This window comes from Theobroma umbraticum, unplaced genomic scaffold (assembly GCF_002168275.2).
Source record: "Theobroma umbraticum cultivar Fairchild unplaced genomic scaffold, ASM216827v3 scaffold_86.0, whole genome shotgun sequence".
NCBI classification, from domain to species: domain Eukaryota; kingdom Viridiplantae; phylum Streptophyta; class Magnoliopsida; order Malvales; family Malvaceae; genus Theobroma; species Theobroma umbraticum.
The window spans coordinates 1,003,904-1,030,763 of NW_018397263.1; the positions used below are offsets into that span (position 1 = coordinate 1,003,904).

At 38.1% G+C, this 26,860-nt stretch overlaps 9 protein-coding genes, 1 long non-coding RNA gene and 1 pseudogene across 13 annotated transcripts; 8 read left to right on the plus strand and 3 right to left on the minus strand.

Annotated features, from left to right (window-relative positions):
* Nucleotides 1–16: 16 nt before the first annotated feature.
* On the plus strand, nt 17–1,996 carry LOC110420482 (Nuclear transport factor 2 (NTF2) family protein). Of its 2 annotated transcripts, none has more exons than XM_021433809.2 (3): nt 17–189; nt 479–650; nt 1,223–1,996. In XM_021433809.2, the coding sequence occupies exons 1-3, from the start codon at nt 157–159 to the stop codon at nt 1,741–1,743; spliced, it is 726 nt and encodes a 241-aa protein (XP_021289484.1). In that variant the 5' UTR covers nt 17–156; the 3' UTR covers nt 1,744–1,996. The 2 variants fall into 2 exon arrangements, with proteins under 2 accessions (XP_021289484.1, XP_021289482.1); XM_021433807.2 differs by having other exon boundaries at nt 19–189; nt 1,169–1,996.
* Nucleotides 1,997–2,655: 659 nt separating this feature from the next.
* LOC110420557 (enolase, putative (DUF3527)) lies at nt 2,656–7,409 on the minus strand. Its single transcript, XM_021433910.2, has 3 exons — nt 7,025–7,409; nt 3,374–6,004; nt 2,656–3,280 (listed from the first exon to the last, which is right to left on the minus strand). The coding sequence occupies exons 2-3, from the start codon at nt 5,933–5,935 to the stop codon at nt 2,981–2,983; spliced, it is 2,862 nt and encodes a 953-aa protein (XP_021289585.1). The 5' UTR covers nt 5,936–6,004; nt 7,025–7,409; the 3' UTR covers nt 2,656–2,980.
* A 2,938-nt stretch (nt 7,410–10,347) lies between these two features.
* LOC110420529 (7-deoxyloganetic acid glucosyltransferase-like) lies at nt 10,348–12,597 on the plus strand. The gene is made up of 2 exons (XM_021433882.1): nt 10,348–10,858; nt 11,404–12,597. Exons 1-2 carry the CDS (start codon nt 10,348–10,350, stop codon nt 12,366–12,368), a joined length of 1,476 nt encoding a protein of 491 aa, XP_021289557.1. The 3' UTR covers nt 12,369–12,597.
* Nucleotides 10,690–11,473, minus strand: LOC110420534 (uncharacterized). The gene is made up of 3 exons (XR_002445546.2): nt 11,376–11,473; nt 11,088–11,182; nt 10,690–10,819 (listed from the first exon to the last, which is right to left on the minus strand). It is a non-coding gene; the product is annotated as an uncharacterized LOC110420534 (long non-coding RNA).
* Nucleotides 12,598–12,768: 171 nt separating the features above from the next.
* On the plus strand, nt 12,769–15,851 carry LOC110420528 (7-deoxyloganetic acid glucosyltransferase-like). 3 transcript variants are annotated; one of them, XM_021433880.2, is made up of 3 exons: nt 12,769–12,906; nt 12,984–13,556; nt 14,000–15,084. In XM_021433880.2, the coding sequence occupies exons 2-3, from the start codon at nt 13,031–13,033 to the stop codon at nt 14,962–14,964; spliced, it is 1,491 nt and encodes a 496-aa protein (XP_021289555.1). In that variant the 5' UTR covers nt 12,769–12,906; nt 12,984–13,030; the 3' UTR covers nt 14,965–15,084. The 3 variants fall into 3 exon arrangements, with proteins under 3 accessions (XP_021289555.1, XP_021289556.1, XP_021289554.1); XM_021433881.2 differs by adding an exon at nt 15,750–15,851 and having other exon boundaries at nt 12,870–13,556; nt 14,000–14,971; XM_021433879.1 differs by adding an exon at nt 15,121–15,257 and having other exon boundaries at nt 12,870–13,556; nt 14,000–14,971.
* On the plus strand, nt 14,837–16,808 carry LOC110420532 (7-deoxyloganetic acid glucosyltransferase-like). The gene is made up of 3 exons (XM_021433884.2): nt 14,837–14,971; nt 15,121–15,646; nt 15,733–16,808. Exons 2-3 carry the CDS (start codon nt 15,127–15,129, stop codon nt 16,653–16,655), a joined length of 1,443 nt encoding a protein of 480 aa, XP_021289559.1. The 5' UTR covers nt 14,837–14,971; nt 15,121–15,126; the 3' UTR covers nt 16,656–16,808.
* Nucleotides 16,809–17,792: 984 nt separating this feature from the next.
* LOC110420531 (7-deoxyloganetic acid glucosyltransferase-like) lies at nt 17,793–19,813 on the plus strand. Its single transcript, XM_021433883.2, is given in 3 exon segments — nt 17,793–18,479; nt 18,580–19,406; nt 19,409–19,813. Coding segments are annotated over 3 exon segments (1,470 nt in total). The 5' UTR covers nt 17,793–17,959; the 3' UTR covers nt 19,532–19,813.
* A 630-nt stretch (nt 19,814–20,443) lies between these two features.
* On the minus strand, nt 20,444–20,881 carry LOC110420651 (17.8 kDa class I heat shock protein pseudogene; annotated as a pseudogene).
* Nucleotides 20,882–21,617: 736 nt separating this feature from the next.
* LOC110420533 (18.1 kDa class I heat shock protein-like) lies at nt 21,618–22,386 on the plus strand. The gene has a single exon (XM_021433885.1). It carries the CDS (start codon nt 21,733–21,735, stop codon nt 22,195–22,197), a length of 465 nt encoding a protein of 154 aa, XP_021289560.1. The 5' UTR covers nt 21,618–21,732; the 3' UTR covers nt 22,198–22,386.
* Nucleotides 22,387–22,883: 497 nt separating this feature from the next.
* LOC110420545 (copper transporter 4-like) lies at nt 22,884–24,233 on the plus strand. The gene has a single exon (XM_021433899.2). The coding sequence runs from the start codon at nt 23,600–23,602 to the stop codon at nt 24,047–24,049; it is 450 nt and encodes a 149-aa protein (XP_021289574.1). The 5' UTR covers nt 22,884–23,599; the 3' UTR covers nt 24,050–24,233.
* A 471-nt stretch (nt 24,234–24,704) lies between these two features.
* On the plus strand, nt 24,705–25,814 carry LOC110420686 (uncharacterized). Its single transcript, XM_021434061.2, has 2 exons — nt 24,705–24,762; nt 25,330–25,814. The coding sequence occupies exons 1-2, from the start codon at nt 24,705–24,707 to the stop codon at nt 25,812–25,814; spliced, it is 543 nt and encodes a 180-aa protein (XP_021289736.2).
* Nucleotides 25,815–26,860: the final 1,046 nt, after the last annotated feature.

Consider the following 26,860-nt stretch of genomic DNA (forward strand, 5'->3'; position numbering starts at 1 on the left):
GAAATACTCTCGACAGCAATTTTTTCTGTTCTGCCTCCTGTCGTGATCTCACAGGAGATAGAGCAATCAAAGCAAAACCCTTTTAGCTTCAAAACCCAAAACTTTGATTTTTGGTCTCTGTTATAATACCTTTCTATGTAAATAACCTTGCCTTTCATGGCACTCCAGGGATCTAGTTTTTGCTACAATGTAAGTTTAATTTTCTCCTGGTGTCTTTATTTGTTATTCTGTCCATAGCTGAAGTTTCAGTTGCTATTGATTCCTTGAATTTGAATAAATGGGCAATTTTTATCTTTTAATGTAGTTAAAAACCCAGTTCGAGCTCTTAAATTTAAATCCTATTGATATGGTTCCAAGCTCACTTTTGATATCAATCTATTTGGGATGAAATGGCTTCTTGAAATAATGGAAGCTATAATTTTTCGCTTACAGCTATTTATATTTCTGTTTTCTCTGAATTTTTCTTTAATTGTTCCAGGTGAATGTTAATTGCATGCCATGTTCAAGCACTAACAGTTTCAGGAGTCTTCATTGCTTTTATCCATCACCTCCAAAGCGATGTCATGTGGTTTTAGCTAGGACTTCAACAGGAAACGGAACAGAGTTTTTTGCGGGTCAATGTCTGTCCAAGTTGCCTAGTGGAAGACCTCGTAAGTTTCTTGGCTTTGTTGTTGTCTGCAATGTTCTTTCTTCATCCAGGCCCAGGTTGTGTATGAAAAGAAGGCATTGTAAAGTGTGTTCCTCTTTCTCTCCATCATTGCAGCTTCTCATCTTACATGTTCTGCTAAAACTGTTACTTAATTCTTTGTCCTCTTTGTTCTAGAAAATCACATGTCTTGTTCATCAACTGCTAATGTAATTTCAGTTGTTCATGAAGAATGTCTGGTTCTAATTTTAGGATGCACAGTGTGTTTCACACATTGTTGCCACATTGAGCATGCTTTTGCTTTAAACAAAAATTTTTCCTTTGAGTTTTCTGAAAATGTTCTTGTAAATCAATTGTTAAGTTGGTTGATCTCTTCCTTCTGGTAGATTGGTGAGGTTATCCATATTTTGAGCCCAAATTTAGCTTCCATAGAGTGCCTCAATTTGTCTTTAATTGGATGAATTTAATTCATTATTGGACTTGAGTTTGACGCAGGTCTAATTCTTGATTAATTTAGTGCAGCACCTTTTAGAGAAAATTCATGTATGTTATCGTTGATCCCTTGTCAATCAAAAGGTGATGACCTCGAGGGAACCCTAAGTGGTGAAAGCATCATAATGGATGAACAAACCTTACAAAGGGACCTGCAGAATGCCATTGAGGAAGAAAACTATGCCCAAGCAGCAAGAATCAGGGATGACCTTCGAGTCCTCCATGAGGATAGCAAGGCTTCAGTACTGGCAGCAAATTCTCGGTTTTACGATGCTTTCAGGAGAGGGGATCTAGCCGCCATGCAGAACCTTTGGGCCAAAGGAGATGATGTGTGTTGTGTGCACCCAGGGGCAAACGGAATATCAGGTTACGATTACGTGATGGGAAGTTGGGAAGTCGTATGGATGAACTACGAATTTCCACTAGAGATAGAGCTGAAAAACGTTCAAGTTCATGTTAAAGGGGATGTTGGATATGTCACATGCATGGAATTTGTCAAGACGAAAGGTAGCAGTTGGGGAGGACAGTTTGTAACAAACGTGTTCGAGAAGATTAATGGTCAATGGTGTATATGCATTCACCATGCTTCTCTGGTCGATTTGTGAAACCATCTGCGCTTCTTCATCGGTATTTTCTGCACTTTTTGAGTCAATTCATCAATGTATATCCATTTTGGTCTGTAGAACCTGCCTGATTGTTCAAACTCCTGAAATTCGGGTGGATGTTAGCATAAATCAAGTTATTTCTGGAAGTATGTTCTAAATGGTTTAAACTTCCATTAACCTTCCCCCTGTTTCTTTCCTGCTGCAGTGCACATTGTTCAGTTAATGTATTCAGCTTGCTTTATGATAATAACAACGTTGTCTCCCTGCTCCAAAAAGGATATGCATTCTCGAACATGGATGATCTACGTGGGTGTTTCAAGCCAATGCTTTTTCTTCATCTTTTATGTAAATTTGTTGAAGTAACATTCCATACATTATGCTATCAAAAGAAACTTTATATGAAACGAATATTACCCAAACAGAAAGGGATAAATGGAAATGGTTCACTTACCATACGATTGCAACAACCAAAGTTTTGACATAATTTTGAGCCAATTTTATCTATTGAGTATTTTATATTATCCGATCCGATTAAGTTAGATTATGATATTCTATAATCAAACTCGGATAGAACTATATCTCATACAAGTTTGATAAAATTCAGATGCTCTTAACTTAATTATAAATAATGACTTTTAATATTGAATTTCAATAATATGCACAGATATATGGATAAAAATTTATTTATTTTTATCAGAAATCTAACGAGTGCAAATATTTAATGATTAATATTTAAGATATTCGGACATGATTTTGAATTATAAGATTTGAGTTCCTATGGAATAATAAAATTCAGATTAAAATACTTAAAAAATAACGCCTACCCTACTCATTGAGATCACCAATCCATGTTTATCTTCCCTGACTCCAAAGAAAGAAAGAAAAATGGTCGCATTCCTGACAATCACAAGAAAGAAGAGAACCCAGAATGACTTTATTACCACGCCGCATATTACTAGAACATTGCTGCTAATAATATGTAGGACTTTGTTGTTCTCTGACACTTTACAGAAAAAAACTCACTCGATTAAAACAGTGAGTGGTATATTGAATGCCATTATTTCTTTTATACAAGTGATCTACTCGTAATGTCTAACAGGCCGGCCTACACCCCGATTCCCTGTATGTGTCACTAACCAAAGACTTAACCTGGCTTCCCACCTTTAAAGACTTGAGAAAGCTATACCTGAAAAGCAAACCAGGTCCCGCGTTCGAATCTAGACTCTCCCGTTCGAATCTAGACTCTCCCGACAGGGGAATGAGGTGGGTTTGGAGCATATTTTGCAGGCATGTTCCTGAGTACATTGATTGGTTTGTTCTCCATTCCATGGTTGCCATTCAGTACGGTCTCCTTTATAACTTTTCCTTCAGGCAGGTTGCTGAATTCTGGCAGATCAGAGGATTTCTGACAGCTTATAGCTGTTACAGAAATAAAGAAGGCTTGTAGTGCAGTGATTGATGAACTGAACTCAATCGCGTAGATTCCATTCTTATGTGGAACCAAGCTGAAGATAGGCCTGTTCTGTTGTGCTTCTCCCTGCAATAAGTACAAAACAAGAACTAATTCAGATAAGCAGGAAACATTATAATATAGTGCAGGACCAAAAGGTATTAGAGAAAAAGAGAATACCTGGGCATAGAGATCAAGACGATTGGGATTCAGGCATACTTGACATGTCCTTGAAGTCTTACAGCATCTTCTCTTCTGGTTGGAGAGAATACGTAATTTGCAACCAACATCCCAACCTCCACAGTCACATAATCCACCAGATTTCCATCGGTCAATCAACGGGGAAGGTATTCCTTTCTTTGGCAAGCTGTGGACACCACCAGGAAGTATGACAGTAGTACTATTAAAGCTTGCATTTTCTGCAGGGTTGCAAAAGGACCCATCTGTAGCCAAACAATCTGTAGAGCCCTTCTTGGTTATGTCTTTATCACCCTGCTGTACATCAGTGCTTTCACCAGGCATTTTGATGACGACAGCAGCGAGCTCTGCATTTGGTGTAAATTTTGCTGCTGCTTGATCTGCCTGTCTTTGCTCCGCACTAAACAGAACAGATTCTCTTACCACTGGATACTGATTACAAGAGTCCTCTGCTGTCAAGTCTGAAATATGAGAGTTGGAAATCTTCATTTGTCCGATGATATTACAGATGTAGCCACAACTTTTTTCCTTGTTTCCTTGACTTATCCAGCTGCCACTCTTCTTCTTAATTTCGCTAACAGAAGAGAATATGTAACTCTGATCAGATCCCCCCTTTGCAGATGATGCTAGACTTTTCATGGTAGTTGCAAGCATGTTACTGCCATTGTCCACAACAAATCTAAACAGTGGTAGTCCATTCTTTATTGTAAGCTGTAGAAGGGCTTGAATCATTGATGACTCAAACTTTTCTTCCTGAAGGGATTTGTTAGTATTAACTGGCCTTGCACTAGAGGAATTCAAGCTTCCTTTTGAAGGTTGAACAGTGTCAGTGAGACGAAAAGAATGCAAGCCTCTGGACTTCAGTAGCGGGTCTAGCATCCTTCTTAAGGGGCTGGACCTAGCTCTATTATGGCCATTCACCTTCTCTCTGATTGTATCGTCCAAAATACCAGAAGAATCAGAACTCACTGGACCAGACTTGACAGAAACATAAGTGGAGCTCAATTGTGGGGCAGTAGAACCTTCCTTAAAACTGAAACTTCTACTCATACGACTTAAGCTGAAACTAAAACGGCGATTTGGTGAACTACTTCTACTTTTTCTCGTTGCCAGCTCAGCCATTTCTTCTTCCAGTATCTTTAAAGTTTCAACATCAGCATCCTGAGATTTAATCTTGTTCTCTGCTGAATGCTTGCCTTCAGATCTTAAATTTCCTGAGTTATTTGAGCATGCAGACCCATGAGATGCATTAGATGAAGGCTCCAGACCCTGTGCCATGATGTCAGTTGCAGGATTCATCTCAACTCCAGAAGGCAATGGATAAGAATGAGGAACTTCAGAACATAATTCCCCACAGCGAACCTTCTGAAGGAAGTCACACGAAAAACTATTCCGGTTTGCTTCATTCAAAGTCCCATCATATAGTTCTGGGGGTTCTTCAAAAAAGCTATTTCGGGCGGATCTTGGTCGAAGAAGAACGATATTCTTGTGTTCACCAGGAGAAATTTGATGAGCAAGATCAATTTTTGAGTCCTGTGTCTCCTTAGTTTTGTCACCTGCAGCATCCAGCTTTTTCCTAGAACCGAGTAAAACAGCATAATCTCTGAATTTGGATGAAGAAGCCTCCACGTCTGAAGTATTCTTCGGATCCAAATCCTTTTTATTTACATCAATTTCCTGCCTCTGCTCTACTCTGTTTTTGGCTCCACCATCACAAACATTAACAGTTTCCTTTGGCAGAGGTGAAACCCCATGGTTTCTCATGTTTGATGACATATTTCCCATTTCCAAAGTTATTTTCTGATTTAACTCTTTTTTCTTCCCCTTGTCAAGAATTGCATGTGAATAAGTTGTGCCAGAGGATTTATATATCTTGGATGTCTTCTTCTGCTGATCCAAGGTGCTCTTGGAAGCAGTTTCAATATCTTGGAAGTGTCTAACCTTCTGAGTAGATGGTTTTGCACTTCGAGGAAGGCCTTCTTTGTGAGATGAGTTAAGACTGGAGCAAGTTTGTTGGTGTTGCTTGCTTTTATTGGCTGCAGTATCCTTGGGAACTGCACTAGAAAGGACAGATGACTTGGTATTTGTTTTCATCGATGAAATTGTGCTTGTGGATGATACATCATTGCCAGTTACTTTAGGGATACGCTTTTGGTGGTGCTTCCATTTCTCTAGACGTGCCCAATCTAGAACCCCAACATTCAATGCCTTCTCTTGAAGGTTTTCTCCAATGTCTACACGCTGTAGGTAACCCGGCAAGTTTGACATGTACTTGACAAGCTCATCCTCCTTTGTTGGCTTACCCTTGTGAGGCTGCCCCTGGCAATCCCCTAAGGATTTTGTTTCAACCAAGGTGCTGTGGATTTGGTTTTGTCCTCGTTCACCTGGCAGATTACCATATGGAAGAGCAATACCATTCTTTCCTTTTAACTTCCCTTGATTCTTCAACCTCAGGTTCGCTTGAGGCAACTGAGTTTTCTCCTTCACTATCTTTGAGTTTTGCTGCAGGTTTGAACTCCTTTTTGACTCTGAACCAAATCCCATGTCCCTCAGAGGTTCTTCTATCAAATGGCATGAAATCAAATATTATTGTGCTTCATGAAGACATTTTAGCTGCAAGAGTGCAAAGGAAGAGAGGATCTCACATAAGCAGTTTAACAATTTGATTGAATAACCTGGTTTATAGCTGAATATAATATATGCTATAATATACTACATTATTGCTCATCTTGAAAGTCACATTAGCAAAACATGTCAAATTTCCTCCCCACACCTATTTGAACAAAAACTTGTCCTAATCATCTGTGGTCAACAAATGCAGCAAAAAAACTTATTCTAATCATCTGTGGTCAAACAAATCCTAGCTCATCATTTTTAACTGCCCATAGGTCCATTTTCCCTATGGCAAAACACATAAACACAAAATCAAAGGAACTAAGAAAAATAAAATTCCATTCAAAGATAACAAAAGTAACATTACAAAACCTTCGGTAACTTGAGAGCACATCAAACGATCAAACGAAATGACTTAGGGGATTCCAGCTGTAACACTACTAATGTCATTAGCAATCACAGTTAAAAAAGGTCCCAAAGTTGAATTTTTTTTCCTCCCATTTACAAGAAAGTCAATCATTGGTCCAGTAATTCTTACAGTACAGAAAAGAAAACAAGAAAGATACTAATTTATATCGACGCTTTATTTTCTCTCTTTAATCTACAGCATATTTAAAGCTCTGATCAATATTCATTCTCCAAACAACCAAACACAACCATCCGCATTCGATTCCCGTGGAAAACAAAAAGAATCTCACAGATCCAAAAAAAGAATATTAATCAAGGATCACCAAATCCAGCATATGTTTGGCAGTTGAGAAAATAACGGAAAATGCAACAGAAAACAAGAAATAAAGTTTTCCACTCTTCCAAACCAGCAGCTAGCAACAAGCATCCATTTCTTAATCTTATAATGTCCATCTGAAACAAATGAATAAAATAAATAAATAAAAATACTCCTTCTTCATTACTCTTGATTTTCTTTCTTGTTTCTCAGCAATCAAACGGAGCATTAAACTAACAAGAAAAGAAAAAACAAAGCGAAGTTAATCAAGCAAAAAAGAAAAATGGAATCGTTACCAGCTAGAAATGGAGGCAATGCAGGTTGAAGAGAGTGACGCGAGTCTCGAAAAACTCGCCGATCTCGATTACAGAAAGAAAAGCAAGTCGGCGATAATCCCGAACGCCAAAAAAAAAGAAAAACAAAACAAACAAACTCGACGTAGATTCTAAGCAAAGTAAAGAATTAACAATTACCGCCAACTCAAAACAAAGAACAAAACAATCCTCTTGTCCAAAGCAATCGCCGATTTTCCTTTCTTCTTTCACTCCATCCAAACAACAAAATACAGAAGGAAAAAGCGGCAAACAATCACTGCCAGAGAAAAAAACCGGGGTTGGAAGAGGAGACAGAGTGAGCGAGTGACTGAGCGAGAGAAAGAGAGAGTAGGGAGTAATAACGTTTGGCGTTATATCAGCGTGTCTTTGATTTGACTATATATTTGTAGATCGAACGGTTAAAAGGCGGGGAGGGGGACAATCAAAGATGGCGGGGGATTTGGCGAGAAATGTGGGACCCGCTAGCCGTGACTTTAAAGACCAATTCTTCACCGTGGGGACGAATCCCGATGGACTTGTGTGGGTCCTACGCGCCACCCCGCGGGGTGGGTCTACATCAGCGGGCTCCCTTCTCTTTATTATTGCGTTTAATTATTATGATGAGATGGCTTGCATGCACCGATTAGAGAGGCTTAGGCGCCCAATTGGATAGGCTGAAAGTCTTGGATTACTGACTCTTAGTATTTGTCTTTACTGCCTTCCATAGTTGTGATTTTGTTCCTCCTCTGACTCTTGGTTCCCTTAAATTACGTTGCACGGTTTTTTAAACAAATTTGGGGCTTCACTAATTATATATATAAAAAAAACTTTAACCATACTCGTCATGATTTCAAAATTTTTTAATTATTTTTTATAAATAAATTGTATTTTATTTTTGTAAACAATTATGTTTATTAATTTTATTTAATAAAATTATCAAAATATTCTTAATTTAAAAATTAATATATTTAGTTATATTTATGGTAATTTTATTTCAAATTAATAATTTACCTTTTTTTAATAGTAGAACTTACTCACAGAATTAACATAAAATATTGTGTGAGAAAAATAATTAAAATAATAAGAAATGTAATTGGAGTTTACAAATTATATTCTTAATTTTTCTTTTTTTTTACATTATAATAAATGATTTCATGAAGTAAATGAAATGATTGATTATTTGAATTATTTTTCAACTTTTTTTATCGCATTAAAAAATTTTATTTCTTTTTATTTTCCAAGTCCTTGTATTTAGAATATAAACAAAAATTAAAAATTAAAAAAATAATTTTCTTGATATAAATAAACTCTAACATTTTCATGTATTCGGAGTTTTAAATCTCGTTAATTCCGTAACAATTTAATTTCTTTTTTAATAGTTGTTAATGCATAAATGATTTTTTTTCTTTTGATAACACAAAACTAAGATTAAAAAAGTCATCTTGATTAAAAAGTTATAAGATAAAAAGAGTGTTGACAATCATCATGAGACAGAAAAAATAAAATAAAATAAAATGGTCGAAATATTCAACAAAGGCTTACTAACTATATAGACTTTAATTTTTTTTTTTTCAAAAAGCCCAAGGCAAGCTTAGCCCCACAAAAATTAAAAAAAAATAATAAAATTGTGGGGAAAATTCTGGGAAGTATCTTTAATGGGAATCTTTGTTCGCAATTCTTTTCTTTCTCTGTCCCTCTTTTAGGATTGTCTTATTCCAATCTTGGCATGCATTCAACCTTTCACCTTTAATGGGAAAAAAAAAATAAAGGCATTGTAGGCGATTTAACACACTTTATTAAAGATTAATAGTGAAAAATATTCATTCTAACTTATTCCTATCCAAAAATAAAATAAAATTCCTTTTGTCTCACCAATTTGAGAAATCAGATCTTTCATTATTACAAATTCTTTTGTTGGAATTGGTGGGTTAAAGCCAAAATTGTTACTTATGAAATGATTAATTATTGTCTTTTTATTTTTTTTTAATTTTTTAAATTTTTGCCTTTGATGTGTTGTTGATATTATGTTCTGATAATGTATTAAATATAAAACCAATTGTTTTGTTTAGAGATTTCTAAATTGGTGAGGAATGGGATTCATGAATCCTAAATAGTTAGATAAGAAGACAAAGTAACAAATCTAAGATGGATTCTTTTGGGGTTTTAGTTTTTAGCAGCTATCTTTGCAACTTGTTCGACAAAATCCACTATAATATTGGATATATACCGAGTAAAATGTTATGAATTTCATCAAATTTTTGTCTTAAAAAAAAAAAAAAGGACAAATGGTACCCCATTGAATGACAGGACAATTCAGGCCTGAGTGTCATGTGGGAGGACCAGAGTCCAGCTCTGCACCATTGGCACCTTGATCTGACCCTTTTGAGAGTACGTATTTCCTTTGGGGTCTTCAGATTTTGGTTCAGCCTGATTGATTAGCAAGCCCAACCCAACACATTTAAAGTCCGTTTAGTAATAAAAAACAAAGAAAAATTACCTCATGAAATATTTTATAGAAAATTTTAAGGTAAAATATATAGACTTTTCAATTTTTAATTATAATTTTATACAAATTTATTAATTTTTAAAATAAATATTTTATTTAAATATATAAATAATGTTAATACTTAAACATTAAATGTTTAAAATACTCTTCTTTTTACTCTTTTCTTTCTTTCAAATTGATTGAAGACGTTTCTTATCGACTAGCCACCACATCGGTGCTGTTGGTGCTCCCTGGGGGCAATGGTCTGCTGGCGAAAGTAGTGTAGGCTTTAATAAAATATATATAATTTTATAATTTTTAAAATTAATAAAAAATAAAATCATTTTTTCATTATTGATAAGTTATAAAATTAACGACAATAATTAACAATTATATTTTTATGTTCCACGTAGATTTTTTTTGAAAAAAGTATTTATTTTAAAAATTAATAAATTTTATACAATTATGACTAAAAATTAAAAAATTTATATAGTTTATTTAAAAATTTAAATTTTTTGTTACTTAAATAAATAATCAAAAATATTTATTATTATTTAGATCATCTCATGGGTGCACACTTTATATCGTTAGTGGAGTTTTTTTATTGACCTATAAAAAAATATTTTTGAAAAATATTTTACGTCGAGCCAAGCTATACCTTGCCGTAGCCACGCAACAAACCAAAACATGTGGATCCAAATTAACGTTGGCCTTTGCGCCGCGAGGCCGAAGTCAAACTAAGTAATGCACGTGCTGGATCTACTTAACGATTCTTGTGAAAACCAGGGAGCTAAGGCAAAATTCCTTCAAAGAATCAAAAATGTCACAAGCAGAACCACAAGTACCCCACGTGGTGTTCTTGGCCATCCCTGGACTTGGCCACATCAAACCCATGCTCAAGCTAGCAGAGCTTCTCAGCCATGCCAGTTTCCAAGTCACCTTCATAAACATGCAACACATCCATGATCGTCTCCTCTCCACCGACTTGCTGGCACTCTACCCTGAGTTTCAGTTCTTGACGATCCCAGATGTTGTACCACGTGATCGTCCACGCTCGGGCACTATGAGTCTGGGTGATTTTTTATTGGCTACAGGTCCTGTGATCAAGCCAGCGCTCCGTCAGCTTTTGATTTCCCTTCGCAAGAAAAAGGGACGGTGGCAGCCCGCTACGTGCATTATAGAAGATGGGATATTGTCTTCTTCTGTTATTGATGTTGCAGAGGAATTTCAGGTTCCTGTCTTCGCTTTCCGTCCATCGAGTGCTTGTTGCATCTGGACTTACTTCCATGTACCTAAGCTCGTTGAAGAAGGGGATGTTCCAGTGGTACAAGGTTAGTTGGATCAAAGCAATTCTCATCACATTTTCAGCTAGTTGTTTTCTCAAAGGATTTCGTGTTTAAGTTGCTAGGTTGATTTTCTCTAAGGAATAGCAGAAAACTAGATAAATCACCAACAAGAATAAGATAATTGTATGCACGCTCTGATAATGAAATGGTAAACAATCAGATTCTTGATTACTTGTATATAATTAAGGAAAGAAGCGGCAAGCTAACCACTTACCTTGATCTGGCATTCTTGTGGTATCTCTGTTTGGATAATTGAGATTTGTATTTATCTAAGAAAAGCAGGAAATTGCCTGCTACAGAGGAAGCAACCTGCAGAAGCAGGCAAACAATGGAAAAGATGGAACATCAAACAAAAATGTTATCTCCCAGACCCCAATTTACACTTAGCTCCCTCTTTACATGATAATTAGCAATGTTGTGTATCCCATCAAGTCTGAATTTAACAGAATCTATGATGCAATTAAGAAAAAAAAAAACTCTTTAATGATTCATTATCATTTACCTTGGTTTTAACTTGTATGGTGTTGCAGATAAGGACATGGACAAGCCAGTCACTTGCATTCCAGGACTAGAGAATGTTGTTCGACGTCAAGATCTTCCCGGAAATTTCAGGATTGAGAGAGCTCATGATCCAGGCTTGGAATTCTTTATCAACGACCAAACCTTAGTCATGCCACGAGCATTTGCGTTGATAATCAACACTTTTGATGGACTTGAAGGACCCATGATATCTAAACTGGGTGCTGTTTTTAACAAAATATACACTGTCGGTCCTTTACATGGTCTCTCCAATGCCTGCACGAAGGACCTAACAACTTCAGCATCAAGCAACAGTATTCTCTGGAAAGAAGATAGAGGTTGCATATCTTGGCTTGATTCTCAGCCGTCAAGATCAGTTGTTTTTGTTAGCTTTGGGAGTGTAATAGGCTTGACACGAGACAAAATGCTTGAGTTCGGACATGGCTTGGTGAATAGTGGTTATCCATTTTTGTGGGTCATTCGACCAGACTCAATTACAGGAGAGCCTGATCCAAGCCTGATCCTAGGGGAGCTGAAAGCCATGATAGAAGACAACAAAGGATTGATGGTGAGTTGGGCTCCTCAAGAAGAGGTCTTGGCTCACCCAGCTGTCGGTGTGTTCTTAACCCACAGCGGATGGAACTCGACCTTGGAGAGTGTATATGCAGGTGTACCCATGATTTGTTGGCCTGCAATTGGTGACCAACAAATCAACAGCAGGTTCGTGAGTGATGTGTGGAAAATCGGTCTTGACATGAAAGATACCTGTGACAGATCAACGATTGAGAAAATGGTGAGAAGCCTGATGGAGGATAAAAGAGAAGAGATCATGAAATCAGTGAATGAGATTAAGAAGCTGGCTCATGAAACTGTCAAGGAGGGGGGCTCTTCTTTCTCCAACCTTGAGAAATTGATTGATGACATTTGGTCTATGAGTCATTTTGCTCGGAAGGAAAGAAGTGATAGAAGGCATTAGCATTTCACCAATTATAAAACAATGTATCCTAAATAATAAACGTTAGTAGGCATCCTATAAATATTGTCCAAATCTATATCAACAAAACTCTCGATTGCCATATCTCAGCTATGAATCACGTAAATCTGAGGGAGATCAGAGGATGGCCTGAAACGGCTGAGGAAGAAGAGAGGAAGAAGACAGCACCGAGGGAGGCGGCCCAGACGTGCATGAGTCATTTTGCTCGAAAGGCAAGAAGTGATTAGAAGGCATTAGCATTTCACCAGTTGAAACAAAGAAGATCCTAAATAAGATGTACTGAGTTGCATAAAGGCAGGGGGCCAGTCACTTTAGAAGTTATGCTTTGATTAGTGAATTGGTATTTAAAAATTCATTCTACCCTTTCAGAAAAAGGCCAAATTCTGTCAGAAAGTCTCTGGCCCGCAGTTCACCAATAGCCAAACTACCATACTAAACTCTATCAGCTTTACTTTTATGCAGTTAGAAAATTCTGTCAGCTCCAACCATTGTCAGAGAACCTCATCATGTTCCTGTAACTGTAAGAAAGAACCTCCTTGTCTGTATACGATCGGTTTGAAGCAAATTAAACTATTAACATCATTTACACTACTGCAGATTAGAACCCAGGAGCTAGCTAAAGCGAAATTCCTTGGAGAATCAAAATGGAGCAAACACAACCCCGAGTACCACACGTAGTCTTGTTGCCTTTCCCTTCTCTTGGCCACATCAAACCCATGCTCAGCCTGGCAGAGCTTCTCAGCCATGCCAGTTTCCAAGTCACCTTCCTAAACCCTCAGCAGATCCACGATCGTCTCCTTCTCTCCATGGATATGCCTGCATTCCACCGTCGGCACCCGGAATTTGAGTTCTTGTCCATGCCTGACCCTGTTCGTCCGTCACGCGATCGTCCACCCCCTGGCCTATTTAGCCTCCATGACAAGATATTGTCTTTAGGGTCTGTGATCAAGCCAGCGCTCGGTGAGCTTTTGATTTCTTTCAACCAGGAAAAGGGACGGCGACAGCCTGCAACGTGCATAATAGCAGATGGGTTATTGTCATCTCCTGTTATTGATGTTTCAGAGCAATTTGAGATTCCTTTCTTCCCTTTGCGAACATTGAGTGCTTGTTGCATCTGGGCTTACTTTAATCTACCAAAGCTCGTGGAAGAAGGGGATGTTCCTTTTCAAGGTTAGTTGGGGATCAAATCTTCTTAAGTATCTTCAATAAGTACTTTTTTTATGCTTTGATCAGTGCTTTTGTGGTTCAGATTCTTGAAATACACGTTTAGACAGTCTTTTTCTTAGTGGATTTCATGTTTTCCTTTTGGATTAATTGGTTTTGTCTAGGAATCAGTTTTAAAACTAGAAAACAAACCTTAATTATTTACTATAATTAAGTAAAAAGAAAAAGATAAGTTCTATCCTAACTATATACAGCATATGACTAACAATCTTGTTGTATTTCACATGCCAGTCCTAGCATTAATTATTGAATACCCAATTTTTTTTGGTGTAATGCTTATCCAGCTTTTAATTTGAGATACTGAAGCAATGATGTTGCTTATATGCCATCCTTTTGTTTTCGAGATTGTTTCATTTCTCTTTGAATTGCAATCAAACCTTTGATTTTAGTTGCCGATGAAGACATGGACAAGCTAGTCACTTGCATTCCGGGACTGGAGAATGTTGTTCGACGCCGTGATCTTCCAGGAATTTTCAGGATCAAGAGAGCCAATGATCCAGCTTTGGAATCCTTTATCAACGATCAAACCTTAGTCTTGCCACGGGCATCTGGTTTGATACTCAATACCTTTGATGAACTTGAAGCACCCGTGATAGCTAAACTTGGTTCTCATTTTACCAAAGTCTACACTGTCGGCCCTTTGCATGGTCTTTCTACCGTCCGCATCAATGACCTGATACCTTTAGCATCAGGTGAAAATATTCTATGGAAAGAAGACACAAGTTGCATGACATGGCTTGATTCTCAGCTGTCAAATTCAGTTATTTTTGTTAGCTTTGGTAGTGTAATCATCTTGACGCGTGACCAGATGTTCGAGTTGTGGCATGGCTTGGTTAATTGTGGTAAACCCTTTTTGTGGGTCATTCGAGAAGACTCAGTTATTGGAGAGGATGGTCCAAGCTTAATCTTGGGGAAGCTTAAAGACATGACGGGAGACAAAGGGCTGCTGGTGAGTTGGGCACCTCAAGAACAGGTCTTGACACATCCAGCCATTGGTGGGTTCTTGACTCATAGCGGATGGAACTCAACCTTGGAGAGTATATTTGCAGGCGTGCCCATGATCTGTTGGCCTGCAATCGGTGACCAGCAAATGAACAGCAGGTTTGTGAGTGATGTGTGGAAAATTGGTTTTGACATGAAAGATTCGTGTGATAGATCATTGATTGAGAAACTGGTGAGAGATCTGATGGAGGATAAAAGAGAAGAGATCATGAAATCAGTGAATGAGATTAAAAAGTTGGCTCATGAAGCTGTCAAGGAAGGGGGGTCTTCTTTCTGCAACCTCGACAAATTGATTGATGACATACGGTTAAGGAGTCATTTAGCTCACAACAATTCTGAAGGCAAGAAGTGATCTGAAGGTATTATCACTTCACTGGTAATAACATTGTATTGTCATTATAAAACAATGTATTGGAACCTATGTTTTAATCAGAGAAATGATAATGCATTAATGCTTAATCTTTTTTTCAAATTTTGATGCTTAATTTAACATTACATGTGTTCATAGAAAGACATGTTACCGTTATCCAATAGTCGTGACTTTGAGATGAGGCAACCACATGTTCTGGTCTTGCCCTTCCCTGCCCAAGGCCACATCAAACCCATGCTCTGCCTAGCAGAGCTCCTCTGTCAAGCTGGTCTCCGGGTCGCTTTCCTCAGCAACCACCATAGTCACCGCCGTTTAAGCAACCTCCAAGACCTCTCCACTCGGTTCCCCACCCTTCATTTCCAGTCTATATCCGATGGACTCCCTGAAGAACATCCACGTAACCTTGTACACTTCATGCACTTAGTGCACTCAATCAAGAATGTTACCAAGCCACTTCTCCGGGATTTGCTTATCTCTTTGTCCCACAAATCTGATATTCCTCCCGTTAGTTGCATAATAGCAGATGGGATTTTGTCTTTTGCCATTGATGTTGCAGAAGAGTTACAAATAAAAGTTATTATCTTTGGAACTATAAGTAGTTGTTGCTTGTGGTCTTATCTTTGTGTTCCCAAGCTCATTCAACAAGGAGAGCTTCAATTTTCAGGTAAGCTTTTAAACTGCTCAACTTCAATTCTACATTTATTTTTAGTACTATATTTGAAAAATTTTAGCAAGATAAAATTCTTACAGATAGTGACATGAGTCAGGAAGTTGGCAGCGTTCCAGAAATGCAAGGCAGTTTAAGACTGCATGATCGGCCTTATTCTTTCGGGTTGAAACAATTGGAAGACCCTAACTTTCAATTCTTTGTAAGCGAGACTCAAGCCATGACTCGAGCTTTTGCCGTTATCTTCAATACATTTGACTCCCTGGAAGCTCCTGTTCTCTCTCAAATGATCCCCCTTCTTCCTAAGGTTTACACTATTGGACCTCTCCATGCTCTCTGGAAAGCTCGTCTTGGAGATCTATCACAACATTCATCATCTAACGGCCACCTGAGGGAAGCAGACCACAACTGCATCACTTGGCTTGACTCACAACCGCCAAGATCTGTTGTTTATGTGAGTTTCGGAAGCTATGTGGTTTTAACAAGAGAAGAATTATTGGAGTTCTGGCACGGGCTGGTGAACAGCTGTAAGCGGTTCCTGTGGGTCCTTAGACCAGACATGATCGCAGGAGAGAAGGACCATGACCAAATGATTGCACGAGAGCTCGATCTGGGGTCAAAAGAAAAGGGGTTGCTTGTGGATTGGGCGCCCCAAGAGGAGGTCTTGGCTCATCCATCGGTGGGTGGGTTCTTGACCCACTGCGGTTGGAACTCGACCCTTGAAAGCATGGTGGCTGGTGTCCCCATGCTATGTTGGCCTAAACTACCTGACCAATTGGTCAACAGCAGATGTGTGAGTGAGGTGTGGAAGATTGGACTTGATTTGAAGGACACGTGTGATAGGTCAACGGTGGAGAAGATGGTAAGGGCATTGATGGAAGATCGAAGGGTGGAGGTTATGAGATCAGTGGATGGAATGTCGAAGCTGGCTCGAGAGCGTGTTAGCCATGGCGGGTCTTCCTCTAGGAACTTAGAGATGCTAATTCAAGAACTAGAAACTCAATAACGTGTTATGATGGAGTACAAGTTTGGTTTCAATTATCTTGCATATGTATACATAAAGTTCATTCTTCCAAAGTTCAAAATCCAGGAGCTTAACTATAGTAAAAAATCTATCAAAAAGAAGCAACAGCAGCAAGAACTTCAAGCACCCCACGCTGTCTTCTTGCCCTTTCCTGTCCAAGGCCGTGTCAAACCCATGCTCAAACTAGCGGAGCTTCTTAGTTATGCTAGCACCCAAGTCACCTTCATAAATACTGAATACGTCCACCATCATTTACTTTATACATATAATATTAAAAAAAAGGTTAAAAACTCGATATGACTGCTAGAATCGAGTATTACAAAGCTGGATAATACATACCATTCTTGTGCTTTAATCATATTCAATTGCGTGTAACCTAGGCATTCCTGGTGAGAGGCTTCATGGAGAGTATAAAAGAGAAGAAACTATGAGATCAATGGACGAGATTGCAAAGCAAGCTCAGGATAATGTCAAGGAAGGTGGCTCTTCTGATAGCAACCTGGGGAAATTGATTGAACACCTAATAATGTCAATGTATCTGAAAGCTCTGATCAAATATCAGACTGGGAATTAAGCACTGCTGGTCCAGTAATTATTATCCGAATCTTGCTACAATTAACAAAATTAGATTAATGCTGAATTGCTATTAGAATTATTAAGATTTTGATTTCTGATGTTTGGCAGTATCTTTTCACCCCATGGAGTACAAGTTCGACAGATAGGTTCTTCAATTAATGTTAATCCAATGTCCCAACGTCAAGAATTTGTAAGTGGAATATTCAAATTATAAAAACCATATTGGAGAGTTAGGAAAGCACTTATGACGCTGGTACCTACTCTTTTAAATAAAACAGTTGGGAAAATGTTTATGATGTGAAGTGCTGGAAAGATACTTGGATGCTGTAAAAGAAATCAACTGTGATAAGATTAAAATTCCTACTAAAGTAAATCACCAATATTTAGAAATTTCATTAAATTAAAATTAGCCTAAAATTAAATTAAATAAAAAAATTCTATTATATTTATAGTTTTTACAAAATTATAATATAATAATATATTCCTACATCAACTTAATTTAATTAAAAGATGAAAACCAGAGGAAATGTATTGCTGTTTGTCCTCCAATTCCAGTCTCGTGGATCATAATCAGATAGCCGACAATACTGTGTGGAGCCTCATGTCTGCATGTTCAGATATTGATGTTTCCTAGAAGTTTTCTACGTATATTTGGGTGTTATCATCCGGAATTGAGCAACCAATAGCCCAAAGCAAATTATTGTCAAATAATGGAGCAACCAGAACCCCAGGTTCCTCAAGTAGTCTTCTTGCCCTGCCCTTTCCAGGGCCACATCAAGCCCATGTTCAGGCTAGCAGAACTTCTCAGTCATGCCAATTTCCGAGTCACCTTCCTAAACACTCAACGCAACCACGACCTTCTCCTTCTTTCCTTGGACATTCCAGCATTCCGTCGCCAGTGTCCTAATTTTCAGCTCTTGTCCTACCCTGATAATGTCCCACTCGGTCTTGATCAACACAGACTGTCCGAACAAGGTTTTGTTGACTGTTTGCTCTCTATAAAAGCTGCGGCGAAGCCAGCTTTGAGTGAGTTGTTGGAGCCAAAAACAGGGCGGCGGCCTCCCACGTGCATCATAGCAGATTGGCTAATCATGTGTTCTTCCGCCCTGGATGTTACCAAGGAGTTTGGGAATATTCCTGTCTTCGCCTATCAAGTAGGGTGTGCTCACTACATGTGGATGGACTTTCATCTCTTGAAGCTCATCGAAGAAGGGGAAGTTCCATTACGAGGTTATAGGCATGCATATAGTTGCTGCGACCATCTAAATCTCTTGACTTTTAATTTTAATTGTGTGAAGAGTGAGAAATTAAATCATATTCTGTTTAACAGATAAAGATATGGACAAGCCGGTCACTTCCATTCCAGGATTGGGAATGTCTGTTCGACGCCGGGATCTATCAGGTTTTTGCAGGCTTGACGCAGCTTGCAAACAAGTCATAGAAATCAGTACTAATTATGGATCCTCAGCTGTGTCTCAGGCATATGGTCTGATACTTAACACCTTTGACAAACTCGAAGCCCCAGTAATCTCTAAACTTAGCTCCTTTTTGCCTTTTAAAATTTACACCACTGGTCCTTTGCATGGTCTGCTTAATAACTATTGTATTAAGAATTCAAATCCTTTACATTCAATCAATGTTACCATCTGCAAAGAAGACACAAGCTGCATTACATGGCTGGATGCTCAACCATCGGGATCAGTCATTTTTGTTAGCTTTGGGAGTTTGGCAAGTTTATCTCGCAGCCAAATCCTTGAGATTGGGCAGGGTTTACTCAATAGCTGCAGGCCTTTCTTGTGGGTCATTCGACCCAACCCCATTGTTGGACAACAAGAAGATGATTCAAGTCCAGGACAAATCCTAATGGAGCTTGAAAACATGTCGCCGGAGAAAGGGTTGATAGTGAGTTGGGTGCCTCAAGAAATGGTCTTAGCCCATCCGGCCGTCGGAGGGTTCTTGACCCATAGCGGATGGAATTCAACCCTGGAGAGCATATACGCGAGGGTGCCCATGATTTGTTGGCCCACGGGTGCTGACCAGCAAGTCAACAGCAGATGTGTGAGTGCATTATGGAGGATTGGTTTTGATATGAAAGATACATGTGACAGATCAACGGTTGAGAAACTGGTGAATGATCTAATGGAAGATAAGCGAGATGGAGTATAATGAAGTCAATGGATCCGATTGCAAGACGGGCAGAAGAGAGTGTCCAGGAAGGTGGATCTTCGTATTGCAACCTGCAGCGGTTGATTACTGATATACGGTCACTCATTCCTACGTAATGTTGCTAGCAAAAGATTACCAAGCAGCCTTAAAATAGTGTAAGATGGATCTTCGTAATGTTGGCAAAGGGATACTTTTGCTGTGTGGTTTTCTTGTAAAGCCTGGATTTAAATTGATATGGGTCTATTAACAACTTAAAATCTGGTGCTGTTATTGTACTCTTACAGGAATTTGATTTAAATCTCTGTTGTGTTGAAATGAAATGTCTATTTTTCAAAAAAAAAACTTGGAAAAGTTGATAGAAGTCATATAGGATCAATGATTCCTTCGGCTTGTGAAGTGTCTGAAGACATGCAATCAATGGAAAACCAGGAAAACCATTGTTAAGCAGAAGACTTAATACACTTTTTTTCTTGACGGGCATGAATATTTTATTGAAAAAGCTTGCAAAGGGGTTTTGCCAGAAAAAGGCAGATAGGTAAAGAGAAATCCCTTCAGCTGCTAATCCCAAATGGTTCACACAATACAGCCAAAAAAAAAGCAATTAGTCCCTGGGTCTTAAATGGTAATACATTTCAGCCACAGAACACAAGAAAAAAGGTGAAGTGGCAACACATTTCAGGCACATAACACAATAAAAAAGGTGAAGTGGCAACACATTCAGCCAGGTGAAGGGGTAGAAAATATTCATGCCCACCTGCTTTCAAAAAAACCTCAAAATGAATATCCATCTTCCATATTAAAACTAAGAAAAACATCTCCCATACTAAAAGGAAAAGTAGAAATGAACTGAAAACCATCATAGATCATTATCATCAAATCAGTGACAGGCGAAACATTAAAAAACATAAAGAATTTACCCATTAGCATAAGAGCTGCTTTGGCAAAAAAAAACAAACTAAACAAATGATATAAACACAATCACTCCATTACTTATTTATTTTTTTCATATGCTGGAAAGCTTTCCTAATCTAGTTGCTGATATCATTGCATTTGAGCTCTGACTTCTTTTTTTCCACCTTTGGTATTGTCAGAGTCAGCACTCCATTTTCCATTATTACTTTCACTTCATCAACTTTTGCATTTTCTGGTAACCTGAATCTCCTAAGGAACTTTCCGCGTCCCCTCTCTATACGGCACCACTTCTTAATACGGCGCTACTTTTCATTCTTGTCTTCTTTCTCCACTTAACTGAAGAACCTTTCCTTCATCGATTTCCAATTTCACTTCTTCTTTTTTCAGTCCAGGAAGATCAGCCTTGATTACATGAGCCTCTGGGTCTCTTTCCAATCGATTTGGGCATTGGCAAATGTTGATATCTCATCGTTGGAATTTAAAGATGCCCAGATATCTGAAGAGAATGGATCGAAGACAATCCTGTTGCCAAAAATAGATTAAATTAGGAACATTTTCTTCGTTGTTTCGGAAGTAGTGATACAAAAAAGATTTTAGAGAACTCTTAATGCTAGTTCTTTCACTGAATGAGAGAAAAAAAAGCTTGGATGCGATTAAATATATAGAGTTTGGCTTGTAGGATTCCGGGGCCATTCTTCATGTGTCTTCTGAAATCTTCCACCAAGTTACATCTACAATCTTCCTCTTTGCGTGGCCATTCCATTCACAGGGCAGACGAGAAGGTTTGGCTCATGGACCAGGGCCTGGCTATGATTTATTTCATGTGCTAACACCTACGGGCTTACTTACTACCTCTAGAAAGCTTGGACTTCCAAAGCAACTTAAGATCCCTGCCATGGCTCATCGGTCTTCTCTTTTGTCGCTTTTCAGTGTCTTTCAAACCCAATTAGTATGGGTTAAGTCGGTCCTAAAGTTACGCATATAACATGGCGTCAATGTTCCTTGCATCAGCCTTACCCTCGGGCCAATTTAGCAACATATTCTGTTCTAAAAAGGGTTATCCTCTCGCGAACAGGAACTCCAGTTAACATTGAGGGGGCAACATATATTCGGATGCCATATTCGTCTACATCCTTTCATCCATAAATTCTATTCTGGCCAGGCATCATTTCCATCTTCTTTAAAAGAGGATTCCTCTCTCGAAATATCATGGACACACAATTAGCATTATACCATAGATTGTTGTACATTTAGAATTCCATTGTTCCCTTATAAATACTGATCCCAATATCTTAGCCTTTCATAGCAATATAGCATCAACATTTATATCATTAATTTGTTTCATTTCAAGGGTTAACTGTCACCTTAGTACCTAGACGTCTCCTTAGCTAGTTGTTTCACAAAGATGTCGAAGGTTCCGAGTTGCTATTTGCACGAGCCTTTCTACCAGCAAGCCTGGGATCCGTTCCAGGAATTTAACTTCGGGGGCGCTCTGGTTGCGCCTCGTCCTGCTTTCTCGTCCGGGTCACCGTTCGCGCTGGCGAACCTGGACTGGAAAGAGACCCCAGAAGCTCACGTGTTCAAAGCGGATCTTCCAGGGCTGAACAGGAACGAAGTGAAGTTGGAATTGGAGGACGGAAGGATCCTCTGCATCAGCGGGGAGAAGAGCTCGGAGAAAGAAGTGAAGAGCGACAATTGGCACCGCGTGGAACGGAGCAGCGGCTCGTTCGTGAGGCGGTTCAGGTTGCCTGAGGATGCAAAGGTTGATAAGCTGACGGCATATTTGGAGAACGGGGTGCTCACAGTGACAGTTCCTAAAAAGGAAGCCAGGAAAGGCAATCAGAGAAGAACCATTCAGATCCTTGGCTAGTGTGAGAGATTCTGCTTCTGCTTTAAGAATTTCATGAGGGAAATGAGAGATTTGAGAGTTAAAGCCCGACTATTAAGTCTTCATGATCATATAAAATAAAGAAATGTGATCTGAGTGTGCATGTATATTGCTCTTATATATTATTATTAAAATAAATATAATTAATAAATACTAGTAATGTTCCTCTAATTATTAGCTAATCTCTAGTTTAATATTAGGGTTATGATGGATTTACTATATGCAAAATTTATTTGAATTCAACTTGTTAGCGACAAAAACATCATTGAGTTTATGAAGGCAATTAAGTATAGAATTTATGTTTGATGTATTGCACACTGTCAATTAACTAAAAAATGATACATTATTAGTACACAACGAGTGAATTAATCAATATCATTTTTTGTTAATAAATAAATTTAAAAAAATACAAATCTTAAAAAGAATAAATATCCCTAATTTTAAAAATATTTATTTTAAATTATATAAAATAATAATGTATAGATACTATACTAAATGCTATTACATTACATAAACTCTCATAATTCTAGCCAAATTATATACTAAATGCTATGGTTTTCTTTTCTATTTTCTGTTAATAAATTGTATTCTAGATGTTGTAATTATAACTTCCATTACATGCATGTTAGACTATTACTATTGGGAATATAATAACCATGTACTCCATTACATTTTCTCAGTGAGCCGACTATCTTGAAAATCAAACAGAAGAAGAAGATGATGTTCCTGCCTTGGGCCCTGGCTGAGAAATTTCTACAGTGTTTACACTGGCTAAAACTCAAAAAGGACCAGAGCCCATGTACCAACACCATGCCCATCTGTTCTCTTTGCCTTCCATTGGCGACCCACAGATAGACATGCACTTCACAGGTTTTAGTTAATTAATCATAAAGCAGGGAAATTAGTTGATAAAGACAGAATAAAATCTAAAATCTCTGCTTCAATGCGTCATTGGCTGGAATTGTTTAAGCTGGAGATTATTACAAAAAGATAAAGTAGCTTCCTATCTCTGCCATGGCAGTCATTCGGTCCGTGCGAACTTGGAAAATGTCAGTTCCAGGGGGATTGCTTGGGATCGAGTTTTGCAGGATTCTAAAGTACACTTCTCTTTTTCTCCTTCAATCCTTCCCCCACGCCCCTTCCAAGCACGTACAAGCCAAAAACATGACAAATCAACATCCCCCTGGAAGATTATAACCATGGAAGAGTAAGCGACCTGCCCTGGAAATGAGCGTGGAACCATGCAAACTCAATAAACCCAGCTTTAGAAATGAAGAAAAAAAGAAGAAAGAATCTGTATTTTCTTCTGTTCCCTCTTTAAAACCCTGCTTCTCTTCTTTCCCAAATACAAAACAATAAGAAAAAACAGAGGAAAAGGAAGTAAATGAAGTCGATGGTGAACATGGTGGAAACGACATCGGCTTGGAACACAACGGGACTCCACGTGCATCGGAAGTCGCTGTTGCACATGAGTTTCTACTGGGGACACAAATCCGAAATCCTCTTCTCGGGTTGGCCTGGTTCCAATTCGGGCATGTACGCGTTGGCCTTGATGTTCGTGTTCGCCTTGGCAGTGACCGTGGAGTGGCTCTCTTACTGCAGCATCATCAAGCCTGGAGCCAACAAGGTCGCCGCTGGGTTCTTTCAGACGGCGATGCACACCGTGCGTGCAGGGCTCAGCTACATGGTGATGCTGGCTATCATGTCGTTTAATGGCGGCGTTTTCCTCGCGGCCGTTTTCGGACACGCGGTGGGGTTCTTGGTTTTCGGGAGTCGGGCTTTTAGAAAGTCCGGCGGGTCGGAGAAGAAGCCGGACCTTCCTCCCAGGAAGTAGGAAAATGCTGAGTGTGAGTGGAAATTGAGGGGGTTATTGATTTTCCGTGTGTTTACTCTTTACTTAGTGTGCGTGTGTTTTGATTGAGAGAAGTTAATTTCTTGTAATTTGGGATTACCTGGATTTTGGTTCCTCATCTTTAATATTTTATGCCGTTTTGAACAACCTCATAAGAATTTTGCATTCATTTTCTCTCATGAATTGTTATAAAAAAAAAATTAAATGCCACTTTTCTTTTAATGTTAGGGAAAAAAAAGTTTCAATACTAAGTTGGTAATTTGGATTTAAGGGTTACAAAATGAACAAAATATTTGATCTTCCTCGATTATACTAAATTTGATAAATTTAAATATGACACGGAATTAAGTAGATTTGAATTTAAAATAATTTTATTTTATATTTTAGATGTGTCAATAATATAAAGATTTTGAGATGAAGATATAGCTCGCTTTATTTTATATTGGGTATGATCTTGCAAATTATTATTTAATAAAAAACCAATATTTACTTTTATACATTGTTTAACCTTTAGGGAAATTTAGTCAATTTTTTCTCATTTTTTAGTATAAATTAAGGTTATAACGCTCAAAAATCAAAATCAAAACTTAAGAAAACATGATCAAACCAACCTCTATAATCAAGATTATAATCCTATATGGGGATGATGGTGTCAAAATTGATAAGCTTGTCAAGTTTCTATGCAACCCAAAAAGGTAAATTTATTATTGTAATTAAATATTAATTCCTTTAATTTACAATTAATAAGAGAATTCCCTACTATTATAGGATGATAATCTCCCTTCTTTTACAACCATGAAAACTTGCAACCCATTGATTCCGAAAGCAGTTACAAGAATTAAATAATTAAACAAGTTTAAGTTGTTGGGATGATCAACTTAATTCCTCATCATGAGATCAAGTGATCATATGTATAGAGTGAATGTATATAGGTATAGCCGTATAGTATATATGTGTCACGACTACGATAATTGATAGTGAGTTTAACTAGGGTTAAGATCACATGTGTTGCCTGAAATTTGTGTGGGCCTCCGAACCACGTTTTCAGACTATTTAAAGAATTTAATGGCTCTATACTCGTGCAAGTTGAAAGCCTGAAATGAAGAAAGCAAAATAAAAAACGCAATCTGCGTGCCTCCATTGTCTCATCTTTCTCCAAGAAATGGTCCGATTTCAATCTATTTCTCTAACTCTCCTCTGTCAGATTCTCTCTCCATTGTTGCTACTGATCTTTATGATCATCATCCATCCTTCATATGCAGATGAACCTTTGCGTGGAAAAGACCTTGTGAACGAGGTCTGCAACCACACCTCGGACTACAAATTCTGTGTGGACACTCTATTTCCGAGCGCAGCATCTGCCCCGTCGGCGACGGCGGGGGAGATCGCTAATACCGCCTTGCGTTTTGCACAAGTCAAAGCAACCGACGCCCGAGTCCTCATAGCTAGCCTGCTGCTCAAGAATTCTTCCAGCTCCACCGACCGCCGGCTTCTCCAGAGATGTCAGCTTGATAACAACAAGACGATCCGGGAGCTTTCGTCGGCTAACGATGACTTGAACTCCGATTCCATCGACAGCATGGTCGATGATCTGAACAACGCTGCTAATGCCACGAGAAGTTGCCAGGATATCATCCGAGAAACCCCTTTTTCTTCAGCACTGGATAACAAGAACATTGATGTGATTAAGCTTTGTGAAATTGGTGTCGTCTCCACCAAATTCTTCACCATTGATGATTTCACTTAAGATTTTGTTTTCAAACTTAACATATGGAGAAAAGGGTTTTGTTTGAAACACTGGGAGTGCACAATTTCCATGAAAATAAACCATGTTAATGCTATAAGCAGAAGACCAAATAAACCTTATGCAATCCATGGCCATCCAAGGTCAAATAGCAGTTCATATTGTTCTTTATGTGATTATAAGAACCCATTGTTAAATTAATTATATTACTGTATGTGATATTTGGTGTAATTAATCACAATTAAGTCAATTATCAAAATAATTACCTTTAAAAATATGAAATTTCTATACAATTATAAGTTGCAAACAAAGTACAAGAACATGAGAATTGAAGGTGCACTTTCACGTATTTGGTATCAATTTAAAATGGTTTATGACATATACTCATCTTGTGCATTTAATTGTACTTTTCCCGAACCAAAAATTATAGTATTTAACATTTGATGTTTATTCATCCAAAAAGAAAAAATAAAGGAGAAATATTTACATTCTTCCTCCAGTGGTAAAACAAATGATTGACCAAAAGGATTGAAGAAAGATTAGGAAGGAAGAGGAAGAGTGGAAGGGGCATCAGCTTGTATTAGGGCCCTTCTATTAAGGGCCACAGCTTTCTTGGACATGCTGATCTCTTCCCAAATCTACAGGGAGAGGGCCCAATTAAGTTGCTATAGATTAAAATAATTACTCATAAATATACAGAGTTTGGTTCTTTACCAAACCTAAAAAAGAAGAAGATAGGATTGGGTTAAAAGCTTCACATTAGTCAAATCTACATAGTACTATCTATCTCTTTAATTCATATTTAATGCAGAAATTTGGAGGAAAGATCAACTTGTATGCAACATTATTAGCTGATGGGGTGGTACAAGAATAATAATAATTAAGTAAAAATAATCTACTAGCTAGAACGTCTCTGCCAACTTATTCAACTTCAAACAGAGACTGCAACGGACAAGAAAGTTCACATCCCATCAAACAACATCGTACGAAGTGGGGAAGTTGATAATTTTCCTCCCCCAACTAGCTATTTGATGTAGACCTTGTAGCTT